Source organism: Pungitius pungitius, chromosome 9 (genome assembly GCF_949316345.1).
Source record: "Pungitius pungitius chromosome 9, fPunPun2.1, whole genome shotgun sequence".
In the NCBI taxonomy this organism is placed as follows: Eukaryota; Metazoa; Chordata; class Actinopteri; order Perciformes; family Gasterosteidae; genus Pungitius; species Pungitius pungitius.
Genome location: NC_084908.1, coordinates 2394192 through 2410976, shown reverse-complemented (window position 1 = coordinate 2410976; position 16785 = coordinate 2394192). Strand labels below are relative to the sequence as shown.

Here is a 16785-nt window from a genome sequence, read left to right as displayed (position 1 = left end):
TAATGATATTTGACACCAGCTACGCAAATTTGTATGTAGGATTCTCCCAACTGCATGTTTCTGATGAAACCTAATGATTGGTACACACCAGGGTGACTGTCGTAAATTAGCGAGTTCAACAAATTGGTAATGGAAGAATGAAGCTTTACTGGTTGTATCTTTGATGGTATTTTCTTTTTCGTGAGTCCTCCTTAGGGTGTGGCTGGTGAGGAATAACATTTGTGTCTTTGTCCAGACTTGCTCCTGACATTCCTCGCCTCCTTGATTGCAAAGCATCCCTCCACCAGAGGCCAGAGGCTCTAAACCCTTCCCTCTCCGTCCTGACGCCGACGCGTCGTCGCTGCACATTCAGTACCTGTGGCAGAAGGTGTTCCTCTAAAGGGGGTTGTGGAATGATAAGGAGTGGGAATTTGTGGAATCCTGTGTTTTTTTTTTTTAATCGGGCGGTGAGGAAGGAATGTGGGTCGTACAAGTTTTGAGAGGACGGACAGGTGTGGCGAGCGGGAGTCGCTCCAGTAATGGGCTGGGTTGTGTGCGGGCTGGGTTTATACTCGGCCATCAAAACACTGGACACAAAGAGAGCTTGTGCTACATAAACCGTGGCATTGTTGATGGCACAGGGACTTTTCACCATCTTCTCTACATCTGGCGTCTGTGGTGACGCACAGGATTACAGGCCAGTGGAGACGTGGCGCGCTCGTAATGATACGGAGAAACATGAAACGACAGCTGCTGTGGTTTTTAATGTGCCCAAACCTGTGCTTTTACCTTCTCTCGGATCATTTCCTTGACGGCGGGTACAAGTTCGTAAAAGCCATAAGTCTCGCCAGCCCTCAAACTCAACAGAGACTTCTAGTTGCATGAAGAGCAGCGATGACCTGCTCCTCATAACTTGCGTCGTACATTGATGCACGTTAAATTAAACCCTTTTCTGGATGTCATTTAAGGGCAGGCAAAATGTCCTCTATTGAGTGCAGTACCTTGTTGCTGATCTGCAAAGGATCAAAGGCCTGTTGGATATTAGAATTAAAATATATACGAACGCTTCGGTAACAACTTGAAGAGAAATTCAGCACTTATTGATTTACACTTTTGACCTCACTTGACCCACAAGAATATTCTTGGCAAATGACGTTCTGCATTTCCTCTTTCAGCCATTTTATCGTAGTTGTTGCATATTGGAACTTGACTCTGGCAATGAACACCACCCCGCATCTTAACGCTGGCTAATGAGCGTGGGAGTGCTGTAATTTTCATGTGGGGTTTCTCAATTAATTTGCTTGTAGAGGTTGGGGGGGGGGTGGGGGGGGGGGAGGGAATCAAAATGGCGGTGGCATAGACTGATGGCCCACTTTTTTCCGCTCCTTTTTTAATAGTTCACACGGTGAAGCCGCATGCTCTAAAAACAATACTGATCAGTCAAATATCTATTTTGACCTTTTTGGATTCCTCCTCAGGTTGAACTGAAAAAAATGTCTCAACGTTTGCTTTAACAAGTTCTCTTTGTCCTAAAGTTACCATGGCGGACGCAGAGAAGTTCCTGTATGGGGATCGCAGCGCGGGGAACACCCCTCTGGCCCAGGCCGACTGGGCCACCAAGAAGCTGGTGTGGATCCCCTCAGAGAAGCTGGGCTTCGAGGCCGGCTCTCTCAAGGAGGAAAAGGGAGAGGAGTGTGTGGTGGAGCTCACCGACTCTGGCAAGAAGGTAACAGGGGAGCGTTTGTCTTTGTTGGTCTGAGCTCGTTTCTTTTTAACTTTTTAACCCTCATTTCACCATCGAAGTGCATCGTAATGCGTGGCATGGCGTCTGAACAAATGGCGTCTTGTCTCCGTAAATCTCAGGTGACGGTAAACAAGGACGACATCCAGAAGATGAACCCACCCAAGTTCAGTAAGGTGGAGGACATGGCGGAGCTCACCTGCCTGAACGAGGCCTCGGTGCTGCACAACCTGAAGGAGAGATACTACTCTGGGCTCATCTATGTAAGTTGGGGTTGGACACACCTTCTCGTGTAAGAAGGTCTCCTCTTGGTGCCAGATGTTTGTCCGTGTGGCTTCTCTCTGACGGTAATTATCGCCTGTGCCACCCCAGACGTACTCGGGTCTCTTCTGCGTGGTGGTCAACCCCTACAAGTACCTGCCCATCTACTCCGAGGACATAGTCAACATGTACAAGGGCAAGAAGCGACACGAGATGCCCCCTCACATCTACGCCATCACAGACACGGCCTACAGGAGCATGATGCAAGGTACAAAGAGTCAACGGTGTCTGGCTAAAGTGTGAATAAGCCCAGAGTGCTTCTTTGACCATCGGAGGGAAACGCCTTTTTAATTTACTATGAACAAAAAACTGCATTGGAGTAGCTTGATCCAGCAAATCTATTCATATATGTATTAATCCAATAATTTTAGGCAAACATGCTACAGAAACTGCAGGGAAACCTGCTGCCTGAGTTTTGAATGCATCACTTTACTTTTCCCTGTCTCTTCCTCTCAGATCGTGAGGACCAGTCCATCCTCTGCACGTAAGTTGCTCGGTCCTCTTGGTATCTTCCTAATAACTCGGCATTTTTGTTTTTTCATACCGATGCCCGTTTGTAGGACTATTGTAGAGTTTTCCTTGAAGACCAGACTGACTCGAGTCAAACTAAAGTGCAATTCAGAAGAAAAAAAATGTAGCTTAATTTGGTTTCTTTTTTTATTGTATCACACTATCGGATTAAATTTGCAAAGTTATCATTTAATTGTAGATGTTAAAGTATCAGTGCAGTTCTATATTGACGCAGGCTACGAGAAAAAACATTAACCTCAACCGCAGTTGGAATTTTTTTTTTTTCTAGTTTAATATGTTGCTTTTAATGGCTGATCATGTGTCACTGAACTGACTCCTCTGATACTTGTGTGTTTTTCTTTAGTGGAGAATCAGGAGCAGGAAAAACCGAAAATACCAAGAAGGTCATTCAGTATCTTGCCCACGTTGCCTCGTCGTTCAAGTCCAAGAAAGACCAGGTCGGTAAAAGCGTAACTTTTCCTTTTTTGTACCCTCCTCTCTACTGACGATACGTCTGCTGGTTTTGAAAGACCTGCCTGGAAACTCCCTTTATTTTCCCATCCTGGCTCCCCCCGACATCCACCTGGGTCCATCTCCATGAAGCAAGCTACTGCAACGCGTACTGTGTTGACCGTGCATTCCTTTTTCAGGTCTCGACGTGCCCGCCTCCCCCCCCCCCCCCCCCCCTCTCGTAGTAAAAGGGAACTGGATATGACTGTCTTGTATTCTTTGTCTTTACACGTTTTCCCAAGAAATGTTTGACTCACTTCTTCATAGTACATCCGATGACACCAAGTCTCCTCTGCAGATATGTAATGTGTGAGCTGAAGTTGGTATGAAATGTGTTGAACCTTCTTGTTTTCTTTTTTTTTCTCTTCACTTTTTCTCCAGGCCAATGCAGTTTTATCACATGTGAGTTCATCTCTGATGCCGTACGCACGGCGTCTCTTTATGCACGCGCACTTCTCTACTAACGTTGTATTCTGTTTTAAGGGAAATGCATTAATGTGAGATATGGGGTTTCAATAAGGCAAGCAACAATTCCTGTTAAACCTGGACAGGAATTGTTGTGGTTTTTTTGTTGTTGTTGTTTTGCCCCCATAAACCCTGGGCTTGGGACGTGTTTGCAACTGCTAGCCCCCTCAGTCCAAGTTAACTAATGTTCAGTTTTAGCTTCATATGTAGCATACTGATATGAAAGTGGCAGCAATATTCTCATGAAACCCCTCATAAACTTCAGGTACAATGCCAGGAAAATTTGGTCACATTTTCTCATTCAATTTTTGAATTGAGGATAAAGAAACATGTCTGCAACAATTGATCTATTTGCTCTCCCCTCCCCCCCCCCCCCCCCCAAATGCTGAAATGCACCTTGGTGTCATTGCTTTTAGTTTTATGCCGTATTGGTCGGCTTGTATCCCAGTCCACGTAGCGGTTTTATACCCAACCCACCCCTGATTTTATCATTATGTAATTGTTTATCTATGGCCGATGTTTGGGTTGATGTCTGCTAACGCTAACATGTTTGTGCCTGCATGGACAGGGATGGTTTTACAGGAGTTTTTTTTTTTTTTTTTTTTTTTGGCTTGCTGGTATGTGTTGAAATGTGCAGGCTTTGTGTGGGTTGATTGGGTAATGCTAACATCCCCTAAGGTAGTTCTTTTTAAAACCGACTGAATGTTTTTATTTTTTACAAGCCATGCTGCAAGAAAATGCATGATTTTTAGGTTGCGCTTGCCTGACTAATATGCAGCTTCTAGCCGTAATGAAGTTATTGTTGAAGTTTCTAAAAACAACGTCCTCTCTGTCAGGGGGAACTGGAGAAACAACTGCTTCAGGCAAACCCCATTCTGGAGGCCTTCGGCAACGCAAAGACCGTCAAGAACGATAACTCTTCAAGATTTGTAAGAAAACGACTCGAAGCCCCCCCCTGAAGACATAACTGTTTTTTAAATAACAAAGTCTGTCTTTAAGCACAAATCAAAGTAAACAGCCAGATGTTAGATTGTGTTCAACACCCGCTCATTTCAGACCAGTGATGACAGCTGACAAAATCTACACAAGGCTTTGAAACTTTGGCAGATTATGTTGTGTTGATGCAGCGCGCCGTCACACAGTCAGAAGTTAACTCGTTTTTACATTTTTTTAATTTATTTTTTAGGGGAAGTTCATCAGGATCAACTTTGATGTCAACGGATACATCGTTGGCGCCAACATTGAAACTTGCATCCTTTAAAAAAAAACATGTGCGACAAATAACCAGAATCTGAAACTCTTCCCATGCGACTGGTTTTACTGGTTTTGGGGAAACTGTAAGAAATATGTGATGCTCGTCTGTGCTCTTAATCCCTTGCAAATCAGTAATTGGGATTTACTATTTTTTTTTTCCGGCTTGGTTCAGAATTCTGAAGACTGCGTTGGTAATTTTATAAAAAGATTTTGACTGCACTTCTTAATTGGGTGGACCCAGTTTTACTTGAATATAAAGGTGCTGTTTGCCAGTTTTTCCTTGACTGAAATGTTGCCAGATCTCCTGGAGAAGTCTCGGGCCGTCCGACAAGCCAAAGATGAGCGGAGCTTCCACATATTTTACTACATGCTGAGCGGCGCGGGGGAAAAGCTGCGCTGTGAGACGATACGTTTATTGATGTTTACTGAACTGACGTTAAGTCATTGAGCAACTTCATAAGTAACTGATTTAGTCGACCAATATTAAAAACTGAGCTTCCCATCTCCGTTAACCTGCCAGACCTCTAAGCTTCAAATGTTAAATTCGTTGTTTGTTCCCCCCCCCCCCCCCCCATCTAGCTGAGTTGTGTCTGGAGGATTACAGCAAATACCGTTTCATGTCCAATGGAAACGTGACGATACCTGGCCAGCAGGACAAGGACCTGTTCACTGAGACCATGGACGCCTTTCAGATCATGAGCATTCCGGAAGATGAAAGAATTGGTACTTAATTTTTCTCTTTAATAGGGCTGTGACCAAGGATTGGCACAATCTTAATTGTGCGACTTTCCTCTGACCCTCATTGTGACCTCTTGTCGGTCAGGTCTTTTGAAGGTGGTGTCGGCCGTGCTGCAGTTGGGGAACATGTCCTTCAAGAAGGAGCGCAACACTGACCAGGCCTCCATGCCCGACGACACTGGTACGCTTATTTACACGTTGTCGTCATTCCCAGTGTACGTTCTGTCTTATGAGCTCAAACCTCCATATTCTCCAATGTGACTCATGTTTCCCCCCTTAGCTGCCCAGAAAGTGTGTCACCTGCTGAGCATCAATGTGACAGACTTCACTCGAGCCATCCTGTCTCCCAAAATCAAGGTCTGTATAACAATCAAAACGTAATTGTATTTTTTATATTCGATAATATACAATCTTTTTCAAATGCTTAGGTACTTAATGCACATTTCTGTCTTTTTTGCTGACATTTCAATGCACTGATGCACATTTGAACCCCCTCCCCGTCCATTATTTTTTTTATTTTAGTTTGTTAAATTGTCAATTGCTGGCTTTTTATGTTTAGGAATTTAATGTTGCGGGATGATTTGGAGCATTCTTGTTTTTGCAGGTTGGCAGGGACTTTGTCCAGAAGGCCCAGACGCAGGAGCAGGCAGAGTTTGCCATCGAGGCTCTGGCCAAAGCCTCTTATGAGCGCATGTTCCGCTGGCTGGTCTTAAGGATCAATAAGGCCCTGGACAAGACCAAGAGACAGGGAGCCTCCTTCATCGGCATCCTTGATATTGCTGGATTTGAGATCTTTGAGGTGAGATTATAAGCTCTGGGTTCATTTCACAACCGTAAGTGCAACCACAGCTTAGTGTATGCAACAGCCTGACTAAGTGAAAGCACCTGTGGGGTTGTCCTTTTGTTACACACACTCACACACTCGCAGCACGTAAAACTTGAACGTCTGCAGCCCTGTCCCTCTCGCCACGGAGGACTTAATAAAACATTACTCAAAATGACAGATCATCTTCTCTCTTGCAGTTGAACTCATTTGAGCAGCTGTGCATCAACTACACCAACGAGAAGCTGCAGCAGCTCTTCAACCACACCATGTTCGTCCTGGAGCAGGAGGAGTACCAGAGGGAGGGCATCGAGTGGAGCTTCATCGACTTCGGCCTCGACCTGCAGCCCTGCATCGACCTCATTGAAAAACCTGTAAGGAATCTCCCGGGTGTCCTTCCTGGTGCAGATAACCGTAACGTTACTTCTGTCTTGCTTGTTGAAGGACTGGTTGCACTCATTTTTATTTTTTTTCCTGCAGAATTCATTGACTAAAATACATTGGTGTGACACAAACTGAAGCGCATGATTATTTGAACTGCTGACTGACATGGGTTTGTCTTTTTTCTCATCACAGGCGGGTCCTCCGGGGGTCCTGGCGCTGCTGGATGAAGAGTGCTGGTTCCCTAAAGCCACGGACAAGAGCTTTGTGGAGAAGGTGGTTCAAGAGCAAGGGACAAACCCCAAGTTCCAGAAACCCAAGAAACTCAAGGATGATGCAGATTTCTGCATTATTCACTACGCTGGAAAGGTCAACCCCTATTTCCTATTACAGAGTTTGTAAAGAATGGTGTTTCATTATTATTGATGACAAACATGACTTTAGTATTTAAATGTATAGGTTGTGACACTACTTGGTGTCCCACTTTATATTGATTGGGTTCTTTGATCAGTCAACTATTTTGATTATTAACTTTAATTCAATCTGCAATTCCACTTTCCATATTTCCGTCATATTAATGTGTTGGAGTAAAATACTTTTTTTTCCCCCTCAAATGAGGTAAAGTACTGCTGCTGAAAATTATCTTTGTTCTCAAAGTTGCTTTCAACCACTAGATGGCAACAAAATATTTCTCTGGTTCAATTCTGAGAACATCAAAGTAAAGGACATTGGATAAGCGGCACAGACATTTACATTTTCTAAATTAAAAAGGTTTCTGAAAGCATGAATTCTAAGTAACAAATACCTTAAACTCTGCAGTCCTTTGACTATAAACGTGTCTCTCGGCTGGTGCAGGTGGACTACAAAGCAAACGCGTGGCTGATGAAGAACATGGACCCTCTGAACGAGAGTGTGGCCGCTTTATTCAACCAGTCCACTGACAAATTTACTGCTGAGCTGTGGAAAGACAGTAAGAAACCGATCCAGCGTCTTTGTTCTTACTGCTGTGTGACTGTTGATGGCAATTTCTGAGATGTTGAATTTTAGCAACTAACTTGGTGCTGACATTTGTTTAGGCGTTTTATTTCACACATGTGTGCATTGGACAAGACCTCTTTTGGATTTATTAAGCTAAAATAACATTTTCCAGTAAAATGTGAATACTGAGATGAAACAATACTAGAAGCAGTTTTTTTCCCACCTCGTCCTGTCCTTGCAGTGGACCGCATCGTCGGCCTGGATAAGGTGGCAGGAATGTCTGAGTCGATTCACGGTGCGTCCCGAACCCGCAAGGGAATGTTCCGCACCGTGGGCCAGCTGTACAAGGAGCAGCTGGGTAACCTCATGGCCACGCTGAGGAACACCAACCCAAACTTTGTCCGCTGCATCATTCCCAATCATGAGAAAAAGGTACGGAACCAAAACGATGCTTGTAGTAAGAGTGGAAGACATTCAATATAATGAACTACCAATCTGCTCTGGCTTGAATTATGACAAATACTAGAGATTAGTGCTGACTAAGTGTTCACATTGAAGTCCTGACTCATGGTGGTGATTGGACAAGACGTAATTTTTTTTTTGTTCCGTCTTCAGGCTGGTAAACTGGAGCCTCACCTGGTTCTGGACCAGCTGAGGTGTAACGGCGTCTTGGAGGGGATTCGCATCTGTAGACAAGGCTTCCCCAACCGCATCGTCTTCCAGGAGTTCAGACAAAGGTGACCAACATTAATCTGTACAATTAAAAGTCTGTCGATGCTTTAACTTCTCAATTCGGACTGAAAGATGACGACTAGAAAAGATCTTTCACAAACGTGCATCCACAACAGCGACTTTGCCTAGAAACAAAACAAGGACACGTTTACTAATTTAATTCCTCTTGTCTGTCTCGCAGGTATGAAATCCTCACCCCAAACGCCATCCCAAAGGGTTTTATGGATGGCAAGCAAGCGTGTGTCCTCATGGTGAGAACAAAATGAATATCTCATGTTCTCCATTTCTAAGTTTTGGGACACTTTCCTGAGTTCCTCCACTTCTTCATGACAGATCAAAGCTCTGGAGTTGGACCCAAACCTGTTCCGTGTCGGTCAAAGTAAAGTGTTCTTCAGAGCCGGAGTCCTGGCTCACCTGGAGGAGGAGCGGGACATCAAGATCACTGATGTGGTGATCAGCTTCCAGGCCTGGTGCAGAGGATATGTGGCCCGCAAGTATGAAGGATCAAACTTCATTTAATCAGGACACATTGGTACAGTTGAATGGAATAAAATGTACTTCTAACACTTTTTTTTCTCCCCCCCCCAGAGCCTTCACCAGGAGGCAGCAGCAGCTGACAGCCATGAAAGTGATCCAGAGGAACTGTGTTGCTTACCTGAAACTGAGAAACTGGCAGTGGTGGAGGCTTTTCACCAAGGTGAGTTATCAAGGAAGCTGTTTTGACATCTCAAACATATGTAAAAAAAAAAAAAAGGTACATGCCTCTTTGTATTGTACTGTAGCTGCTCTGAAAATACGAATTTATTCTAGTTGAATTTTTAGATTTGGCGCCATTTCCTACATCCTAAAATTAACTAGAATCTTTTTTTAAAATCTTTTTTCCTCCCCCCCCCCCCTATCAGGTAAAACCCCTTCTGCAAGTGACTCGGCAGGAGGAGGAGATGCTGGCCAAGGAAGAGGAACTGGAAAAAGTCATGGAAAGACAATTGCAAGCTCAGCAGCAGCTTCAAGAGTTTGAGGCGAAGCAGCAACAGGTAGGAATCTCCATGACGACTCTGGAGAGAGCTTAAGCCGCGGTCCGCCTCATTTAAAATCTGTCAAATGTTGCCTGTCTTCAGAACGTAATGATCCATTCTAACTCTTCTTTGACTCCCTGTCGCTAGCTGAACTCTGAGAAGTTGGCTCTTCAAGAACAGCTCCAAGCGGAGACGGAGCTGTGTGCGGAGGCTGAGGAGATGAGAGCCCGTCTGGCCACCAGGAAGCAGGAGTTGGAGGAGATCTTGCATGACCTGGAGTCTCGCCTGGAGGAGGAAGAAGAGCGGGCCACCCAGATGCAAACTGAGAAAAAAAAGATGCAGCAGAACATCACGGTGGGTCCTTCGGGATACAGAATGTGAGACGCGAGTGGGGAAAGAATTCTTCACGTTTCCAAAATGTTTGTTGTTCATCCAGGACCTGGAGCAGCAGCTGGATGAGGAGGAAGGTGCTAGACAGAAACTCCAAATGGAGAAAGTTACCACAGACGCGAAGCTGAAGAAGCTGGAGGAGGACGTCATGGTGCTGGACGACCAGAACAATAAGCTCCTCAAGGTCTCACACAACCTATGAATATAGCCCACACACACTCACCAGAACTATTGCACGTTGGGCATAAACTCATTTATTTGTTTTATGACCTCAGGAGAAAAAACAGATGGAGGAGAGGATCTCAGAGTTCACCACCAACTTGACTGAGGAGGAAGAGAAGTCAAAGAGCCTGCAGAAACTCAAGAATAAGCACGAGGCCATGATCACAGATTTGGAGGGCAAGTCATTTTTGTTCTTTGGGCTTAGCTTTACTTTTTGTTACAATATTTTAGTTTCTAAAACCATTCAATTTTTCTTCTGTTGTCTCTTACACAGATCGCCTAAGAAAAGAGGAAAAAGTGCGTCAGGAGTTGGAGAAGAACCGTCGTAAACTTGAGGGAGACTCCAGTGAGCTTCATGACCAGATGTCGGACCTTCAGGCTCAGATTGATGAACTCCGCGCTCAGCTGGCTAAGAAGGAAGAGGAACTCCACGCTGCACTGTCCAGGTTCAAAATAGATGCTTTTTTTAATATGTCATAAGTGACTTTGCAATAACTGCATTGCAAAAAACTAGAAACAGCCTGTGTGTAAGTGAGAACTTACATCCCTCCTCTATCTTAGGATCGAGGAGGAGGCTGCAGCAAAGAACGCGGCCCAGAAGCAGATCCGGGAGCTGGAGGCTCAGATCTCCGAGCTGCAAGAGGATCTGGAACTGGAGAGGCAGGCGCGTGCAAAGGCGGAGAAACACCGCAGGGACCTGGGAGAGGAGCTCGAGGCCCTCAAGACTGAACTGGAGGACACTTTGGACTCAACCGCCGCACAGCAGGAGCTGAGGTAACAGACTTGCTGCCTGAAGTTGTTTTAAAGTGTTCGATGGATAGATGGATCGATTAAAGTCATCACCACAATTGCAACTGTCCTTTTCTCTCGTTTCTTTGTTCACCTTTACCCTCATTCGGTCTCTGCAGGTCCAAGCGCGAGGTGGAGGTCACACATCTGAAGAAGAATCTGGAGGAAGAGGCAAAGCTCCACGAGCAGCAGATGGCTGACATGAGACAAAAACACAACCAAGCATTTGAAGAGCTCAATGAACAGCTGGAACTAGCTAAACGGGTAATGGATAAATTATTTATGTAGAAAATTTCTTTACAGGTAAACTTAAAACTACTCTACATTTAAGACTAATGGATTGCCAACCAGTCGATGAAAATAAAAACAAATCAAATGCAAGAACTATATTTTGAATGAGCTGCCAGTTAAAATGATCCCGTGAATGGATGAAATAGATAAATGTGTTCGTTTCGGAGTCCGTTTTAGAAATGAATGCTGTAAAACTTTAGATATTTGCTCCTGCAGAACAAGATGTCCATGGAGAAAGCCAAGCAGGCCCTGGAGAGCGAGTGGAATGAGTTGCAAATCGAGATGAAGACTCTCACACAAGGCAAAGGAGACTCTGAACAGCGTCGCAAGAAGGCCGAAACCCAGCTCCAAGAACTGCAAGTCAAATACAGCGAAAGCGAACGACACCGGCACGAGGTAGCAGACAAGATGGCCAAGATGCAGGTACAGTGATGGATGGATGGATGGAGGATTGAGTGAATTAAGCGTAGATGACAGGATAGTTTGATGTCTGTTATGGGTTAAGTGGCTAATTATATTTTGTCCTTTCTTTTTCTGGTGTTTAGTCTGAGTTAGAACATGTTAACAGCCTCCTGAGTGAAGCTGACAACAAGAACATCAAATTCAGCAAAGACGTTTCGGCAACAGAGTCTCAGCTGCAGGATGCACAGGTACAAATGCATTAGTGTGTCAAATACTGTCAATTCTGACTTTAAATCACGCAAATTTACCATAACAAAAATGGGCAAAATGAGAAATCTTGTATTCACAGGGTTTTGGGGCTTTTTTAAATTTAAAAACACATTTATCCAAACTGCAGGAGTTGCTCCAAGAGGAGACTCGTCAGAAGCTCGCCCTCTCCACGCGCCTGAGGCAGCTAGAGGACGAACAGAATAACCTGCGGGAGTTGCTGGAGGAAGAGGAAGAGGGCAAGAAGAACGCGGAGAAGCAGATCACCACTCTGCAGACCCAGGTTGGTGCACGCTGTCGCGCCCAGTCCGAGATCTGTGTTCCACGGCGCACAAACCAGCAGCTAGTTCAATCAACAGTTCTCTCAACTCTTTGTCATTCATTATTTCCGACTAACCTCAAATCAGTGAAAAAGAATCGGCCTCCTTGCTTAATTCATTCAACAATGTCCTTAAACTGTTTTTCTTCAGCTGGCAGACATGAAGAAGAAGCTGGAAAATGAGTCCTTGTCCCTGGAGGGGGCAGAGGAGGGCCGCAAGCGATCACAGAGGGAGCTGGAAGGCGTGATGCATCAGCTGGAGGAGAGGACGGCAGCTTACGACAAACTGGACAAGACAAAGACCCGTTTGCAGCAGGAGCTGGATGACCTCATAGTGGACCAGGACCACCTGAGACAGATCGTCTCCAACCTGGAGAAGAAGCAGAAAAAGTTTGACCAGGTAACTGCTCCACAGTGGAGGTTGTGCCCAGAGCAAACCTTTTGTGGTGTTCTTCATTGTGAGGTAACGGCGTCTCTTGGTCTCCTCTCCTAGATGCTGGCCGAAGAGAAAACCATCTCTACTCAGTATGCAGAGGAGCGCGACAAGGCCGAGGCGGAGGCCAGGGAGAAGGAAACGCGAGCCCTGACGCTGGCCCGCGAGTTGGAGACCATGTCGGACGTTAAAAACGAGCTGGACCGGGCCAACAAGATGCTCAAAGCGGAGATGGATGACTTGGTCTCCTCAAAGGATGATGTCGGCAAGAGTGTAAGAGGATTAAAAAACTGATCTTTTGGTAAACAGGTGGCTGGAATTGATTTGTTTTTTTTTGGTTAAAAATGTCCACTCAGGAAATAATTTTTTCAAAGGTATGAAGATTGCATCACTGCTCCCCAGAAGTTAAAACGAGAGCAGTGCAATTCGTAATCATTGCCAGCATCGACCCTCCACATTGGCAACGCTGATTGTGCAATGCGGCAACCTCCTCGTCTGCAGGTTCACGAGCTTGAGAGGTCAAAGCGTGCCATGGACCAGCAGCTGGAGGAGATGAGAGTTCAGGTGGAGGAGCTGGAGGATGAGCTTCAGGCCACGGAGGACGCCAAACTGCGTCTGGAGGTCAACATGCAGGCCATGAAGGCTCAGTTTGACCGGGACCTGCAGGCCCGAGACGAGCAGGGAGAAGAGAGGAGAAAACAGCTGGTTAAACAAGTAAGAAACGATGAGACTGAGATGGGATTTCTTTCCCACAACGCATTGCATAGCTGTGAATCCAATAAAATTGCTTGCAAGAAAATGTTGATTTTTTTTTTCTGCCTAAACTGCAAGTCAAAAGAAGCATGTCTTCTCCTTCAGGTGCGTGAGATGGAGGTGGACCTGGAGGATGAACGCAAGCAGCGCTCTCAGGCTCTGTCCGCCAAGAAGAAACTGGAGTTGGACCTGGGAGAGCTTGATGTCCAGATCGAGGCTGCCAACAAGGGCAGAGACGAGGCCCTAAAACAGCTGAAAAAACTCCAGGTGAAATAAGCCTCCGTGCGCTCGCACACAAGCAAGGTTATTGCTGAAGAGACATAAATATCAAATCAGTGAGGGGGGGGGGTCTAACGGCATCGCTGCTGTCTCATCGGCTTCGCTCTAGGCTCTGATGAAAGAGCAGATGAGGGAGCTGGACGAGCTGCGTTTGTCCCGGGATGAAGCCGTCAACGGCGCCAAGGAGACGGAGAGGAAGCTCAAGGCCATGGAGGCAGACGCCCTGCACTTCCAAGAGGTATGACGGTAACAACGCCTGACTGAGAAACTGTTCAAAAACGGGTTGCTTCCAGGTAACGGTCCCAACAGCATCTTCCTTAGTGGGCTTTAAAGTATACACCTCTGTCTTCCTCCTCCAGGATTTGGCCACTGCAGAGAAAGTCAAGAGACAAGTCCAGACCGAGAGAGATGAGCTCCAGGAAGAGATTATGAGCACCAACACAAAGAAGTATGCATTGAAATAGAAAGTGTATACTACAGACCAAGAATACGGATAACATCTGATTTTAAAAGCGACAAAGAGCTGTAATTTCCTCTTGTTTACAGCACTGTGCTGGCAGAGGACAAGAGGAAGCTCGAGGCTCGTATCACCCAGCTAGAGGAGGAACTGGAGGAAGAACAGCTCAACACTGAGATGGTCAACGATCGTCTGAAGAGATCCGTCCTGCAGGTAGACATGTTGATCACATGAGCTGATCATTTAAATGATGCTTTTTGGGTTGACGTGTCTGTCATTGATAACGACGCTCCTAAAAGAAAAACTCCATGCAAAAGATATGCTCTGCTGGACTGCTAAGCCCGCCGTTAGTACCAAACGTGAATAACACTCTGTAAAAAGAATTCCTGCGTTGACTGGAGTTCTCGACTATGCTTTCCCGCTGCGTCAGACGGAGCAGATGACCACGGAGCTGGCTGAAGAACGCAGCGGCTCCCTGCGGCTGGAGGGCGCTCGCTCTCAGCTCGATCGCCAGAACAAGGAGATGAAACTGAAGCTGCAGGAGCTGGAGGGCACCATCAAGTCAAAATACAAGTCCTCCATCACCACCCTGGAGGCAAAGATCGCTCAGCTGGAAGAACAGCTGGACATCGAGTCCAAGTGAGTGCAAGGGACCATATCCTCCGATGTTTATTTACACTAGTTTACCTATTTCTGCTTCTGGCCTCTTGTTTGCAGCAGCGACATTTGTTTGACACAAAACCTTCAAAAAAATATCCATTTTAGGGACCTTTTGATTTAGTAATGACTGAGGTTCGGTTATCCGTGACTTAAAGCCCTGTACTGCGCCCCCTGCTCAATTCAGAGAGCGCCAGCAGGCCACCAGGTTGACCAGGCGCACAGAGAAGAAGCTGAAAGAAGTTCTGCTAATGGTTGACGACGAGAGGCGCAACACGGACCAATTCAAAGACCAGGTGAGGGGACCTTTTTTTAAGTTTCTGATTGTAGAAGGGAGTTCACAGAAGTTTTGTCGCTTGCCTTTTTCCTGACTCGAGACCTCCTTGTTTGAACTGCTATTGGTGCTCTGCTCACTAAGTGAACCCCGTCTCTGCAGGCGGAGAAGGCCAATATACGTATGCGCCAGCTGAAGCGCCAGCTGGAAGAGGCGGAGGAGGAGGTGACCCGATCCAACGCCCAACGTAGAAAGATGCAGAGGGAGCTCGACGATGCCAATGAATCGGCAGACTCTATGAACCGGGAAGTCAGCACCCTGAAGAGCAAGCTCAGGTACGGGCCCCTTCACATTTTATTGAATTATTTTTGGCACATTCATTGTTAATACGTTCACTCATTCCATTCCCCCCTTGGCGCACACGTGCATCCTCTCGGCTTGTGATTCGTTTAGTTCATCATAGGTTCATTCCACACACAACAACAAATCTTTGTGTAGATAAATCACTTTTTTTAGTATAAGAGCTGGGAAACGATTGAATTCTTAGTGAATTGCTGCTTATGTGGGAACGTGGTATAAAGCCTCTTGGTGCAGCGATTTTACACATTCATTAAAAAAAAATCTACTTGTGTGAGGTTTTTGGGCAGGACCTGACTGTTCAATTGACTATTTTGTTTGAAGACGTGGGGACATGCCTTTCAATATGCGACGTGTCGTAAATCGCTCCGGCCCGGACAGCGATGAGGATGTGGACGGGAAGACTGAAACGCCTGAACCTGCAGCAGAGTGAACGGAGGGGCAAGAGAAGAAGACGAATAATACAATGACCACAGTCAACGTGCAGATAAAGTTTTTAAAAGCTATCATAAGACTTTTTAGAGGATTTATCCATGTATTCCCTGTAACGTTTATCCTATAGCCTTATTGTCACTTTTCATGAAATACATTTATATTTGGCCAAACAAATCTATTTCGACTCTGTGAATGTGAACTGTTTTTTCTAAACCTTTACAAACACTTTTTCTACTTAATGGTTATATTATATATTATCACGGTTGTAACAAACCATTGCAACTTTATATGCTGTTGCTGTGTAATTTTGGGGGGGGGGGGTGGTGAAACACTGGACATTTTATGCTTGTTTGCACAAATATGGGTCTTATGGTAGTTTTTGATGCGTTACAAACATCAGTTCACATTTTCTAACGTCGTCATACATCTATTTGTACTGGAGGCTTTTCTTACCCATGTGTCATAATTTCAGGTTATTACCTCACGCGATTTTGCTCAAAGCCAACACGTTACTAGGGTGGGCCAACACAACGGACAGTTAGTTGAAATGCAGAAATGTTGTACCATCTATGATAGCTTGTTTTACACTTTATGTCCCTCCATCAGCAACAATAATGTTGCAGCGCTCCCTGTACTATGTTTGGCGCTTTGCACAGCAGAGGGTTTCTATTGGCACACGAACCCCTGAATGTTTCCATGTGTGTTTGATACCGTAACCGTGTAATCAAATCGATGCCAATATTTTAAGGCTGTATTTCAACAAATGCAATAAATTGAAAATCATCAAAAGCATTTGACCTTCTCGTCTCTTGTGTCTTAACAGGTTTTTTCTTTTTCTCCAATTCTAAAAATTGAACCCCAAAAATAGATTAGGTTCAGCACGCCATTGTGTTTTGTGGGAGTTTCTGAAAGTATTGGTTTGTTATGGTAAGGTAGGGTGCGCTCATTGGCTTGTGATTTGTCTCAGGTTTGTACAGCATGGCCTTAAAGAGGAATCCCAGTAGTCAAATGT

At 45.3% G+C, this 16785-nt stretch overlaps 1 protein-coding gene across 4 annotated transcripts in view; it reads left to right on the top strand.

Annotated features, from left to right (window-relative positions):
- The window catches only part of LOC119218152 (myosin-9-like), an 18183-nt gene extending 1618 nt beyond the window's left edge, over positions 1-16565 (top strand). For 2 of the 4 annotated variants that reach the window (XM_037472342.2, XM_037472343.2), the window contains exons 2-43: positions 1515-1705; positions 1843-1983; positions 2093-2249; positions 2498-2525; positions 2916-3009; positions 3443-3463; positions 4363-4455; positions 4713-4776; positions 5080-5178; positions 5360-5503; positions 5604-5699; positions 5799-5875; positions 6123-6317; positions 6542-6715; positions 6918-7091; positions 7578-7692; positions 7942-8132; positions 8316-8437; positions 8614-8683; positions 8766-8926; positions 9021-9129; positions 9335-9466; positions 9596-9802; positions 9885-10022; positions 10114-10237; positions 10335-10506; positions 10622-10834; positions 10969-11113; positions 11357-11563; positions 11686-11790; positions 11940-12092; positions 12280-12528; positions 12622-12834; positions 13063-13275; positions 13420-13581; positions 13703-13831; positions 13953-14041; positions 14140-14263; positions 14481-14689; positions 14895-15003; positions 15144-15316; positions 15663-16565. In XM_037472342.2, the coding sequence (XP_037328239.1) occupies positions 1520-1705; positions 1843-1983; positions 2093-2249; positions 2498-2525; positions 2916-3009; positions 3443-3463; positions 4363-4455; positions 4713-4776; positions 5080-5178; positions 5360-5503; positions 5604-5699; positions 5799-5875; positions 6123-6317; positions 6542-6715; positions 6918-7091; positions 7578-7692; positions 7942-8132; positions 8316-8437; positions 8614-8683; positions 8766-8926; positions 9021-9129; positions 9335-9466; positions 9596-9802; positions 9885-10022; positions 10114-10237; positions 10335-10506; positions 10622-10834; positions 10969-11113; positions 11357-11563; positions 11686-11790; positions 11940-12092; positions 12280-12528; positions 12622-12834; positions 13063-13275; positions 13420-13581; positions 13703-13831; positions 13953-14041; positions 14140-14263; positions 14481-14689; positions 14895-15003; positions 15144-15316; positions 15663-15771 (5886 nt within the window). In that variant the 5' untranslated portion in view covers positions 1515-1519 and the 3' untranslated portion in view covers positions 15772-16565. Of the gene's footprint in view, positions 1-235; positions 368-1514; positions 1706-1842; positions 1984-2092; positions 2250-2497; positions 2526-2915; positions 3010-3442; positions 3464-4362; positions 4456-4712; positions 4777-5079; positions 5179-5359; positions 5504-5603; positions 5700-5798; positions 5876-6122; positions 6318-6541; positions 6716-6917; positions 7092-7577; positions 7693-7941; positions 8133-8315; positions 8438-8613; positions 8684-8765; positions 8927-9020; positions 9130-9334; positions 9467-9595; positions 9803-9884; positions 10023-10113; positions 10238-10334; positions 10507-10621; positions 10835-10968; positions 11114-11356; positions 11564-11685; positions 11791-11939; positions 12093-12279; positions 12529-12621; positions 12835-13062; positions 13276-13419; positions 13582-13702; positions 13832-13952; positions 14042-14139; positions 14264-14480; positions 14690-14894; positions 15004-15143; positions 15317-15662 lie in introns of all 4 variants that reach the window. The other 2 variants (XM_037472344.2, XM_037472345.2) reach the window with 2 other exon arrangements.
- Positions 16566-16785: the final 220 nt, after the last annotated feature.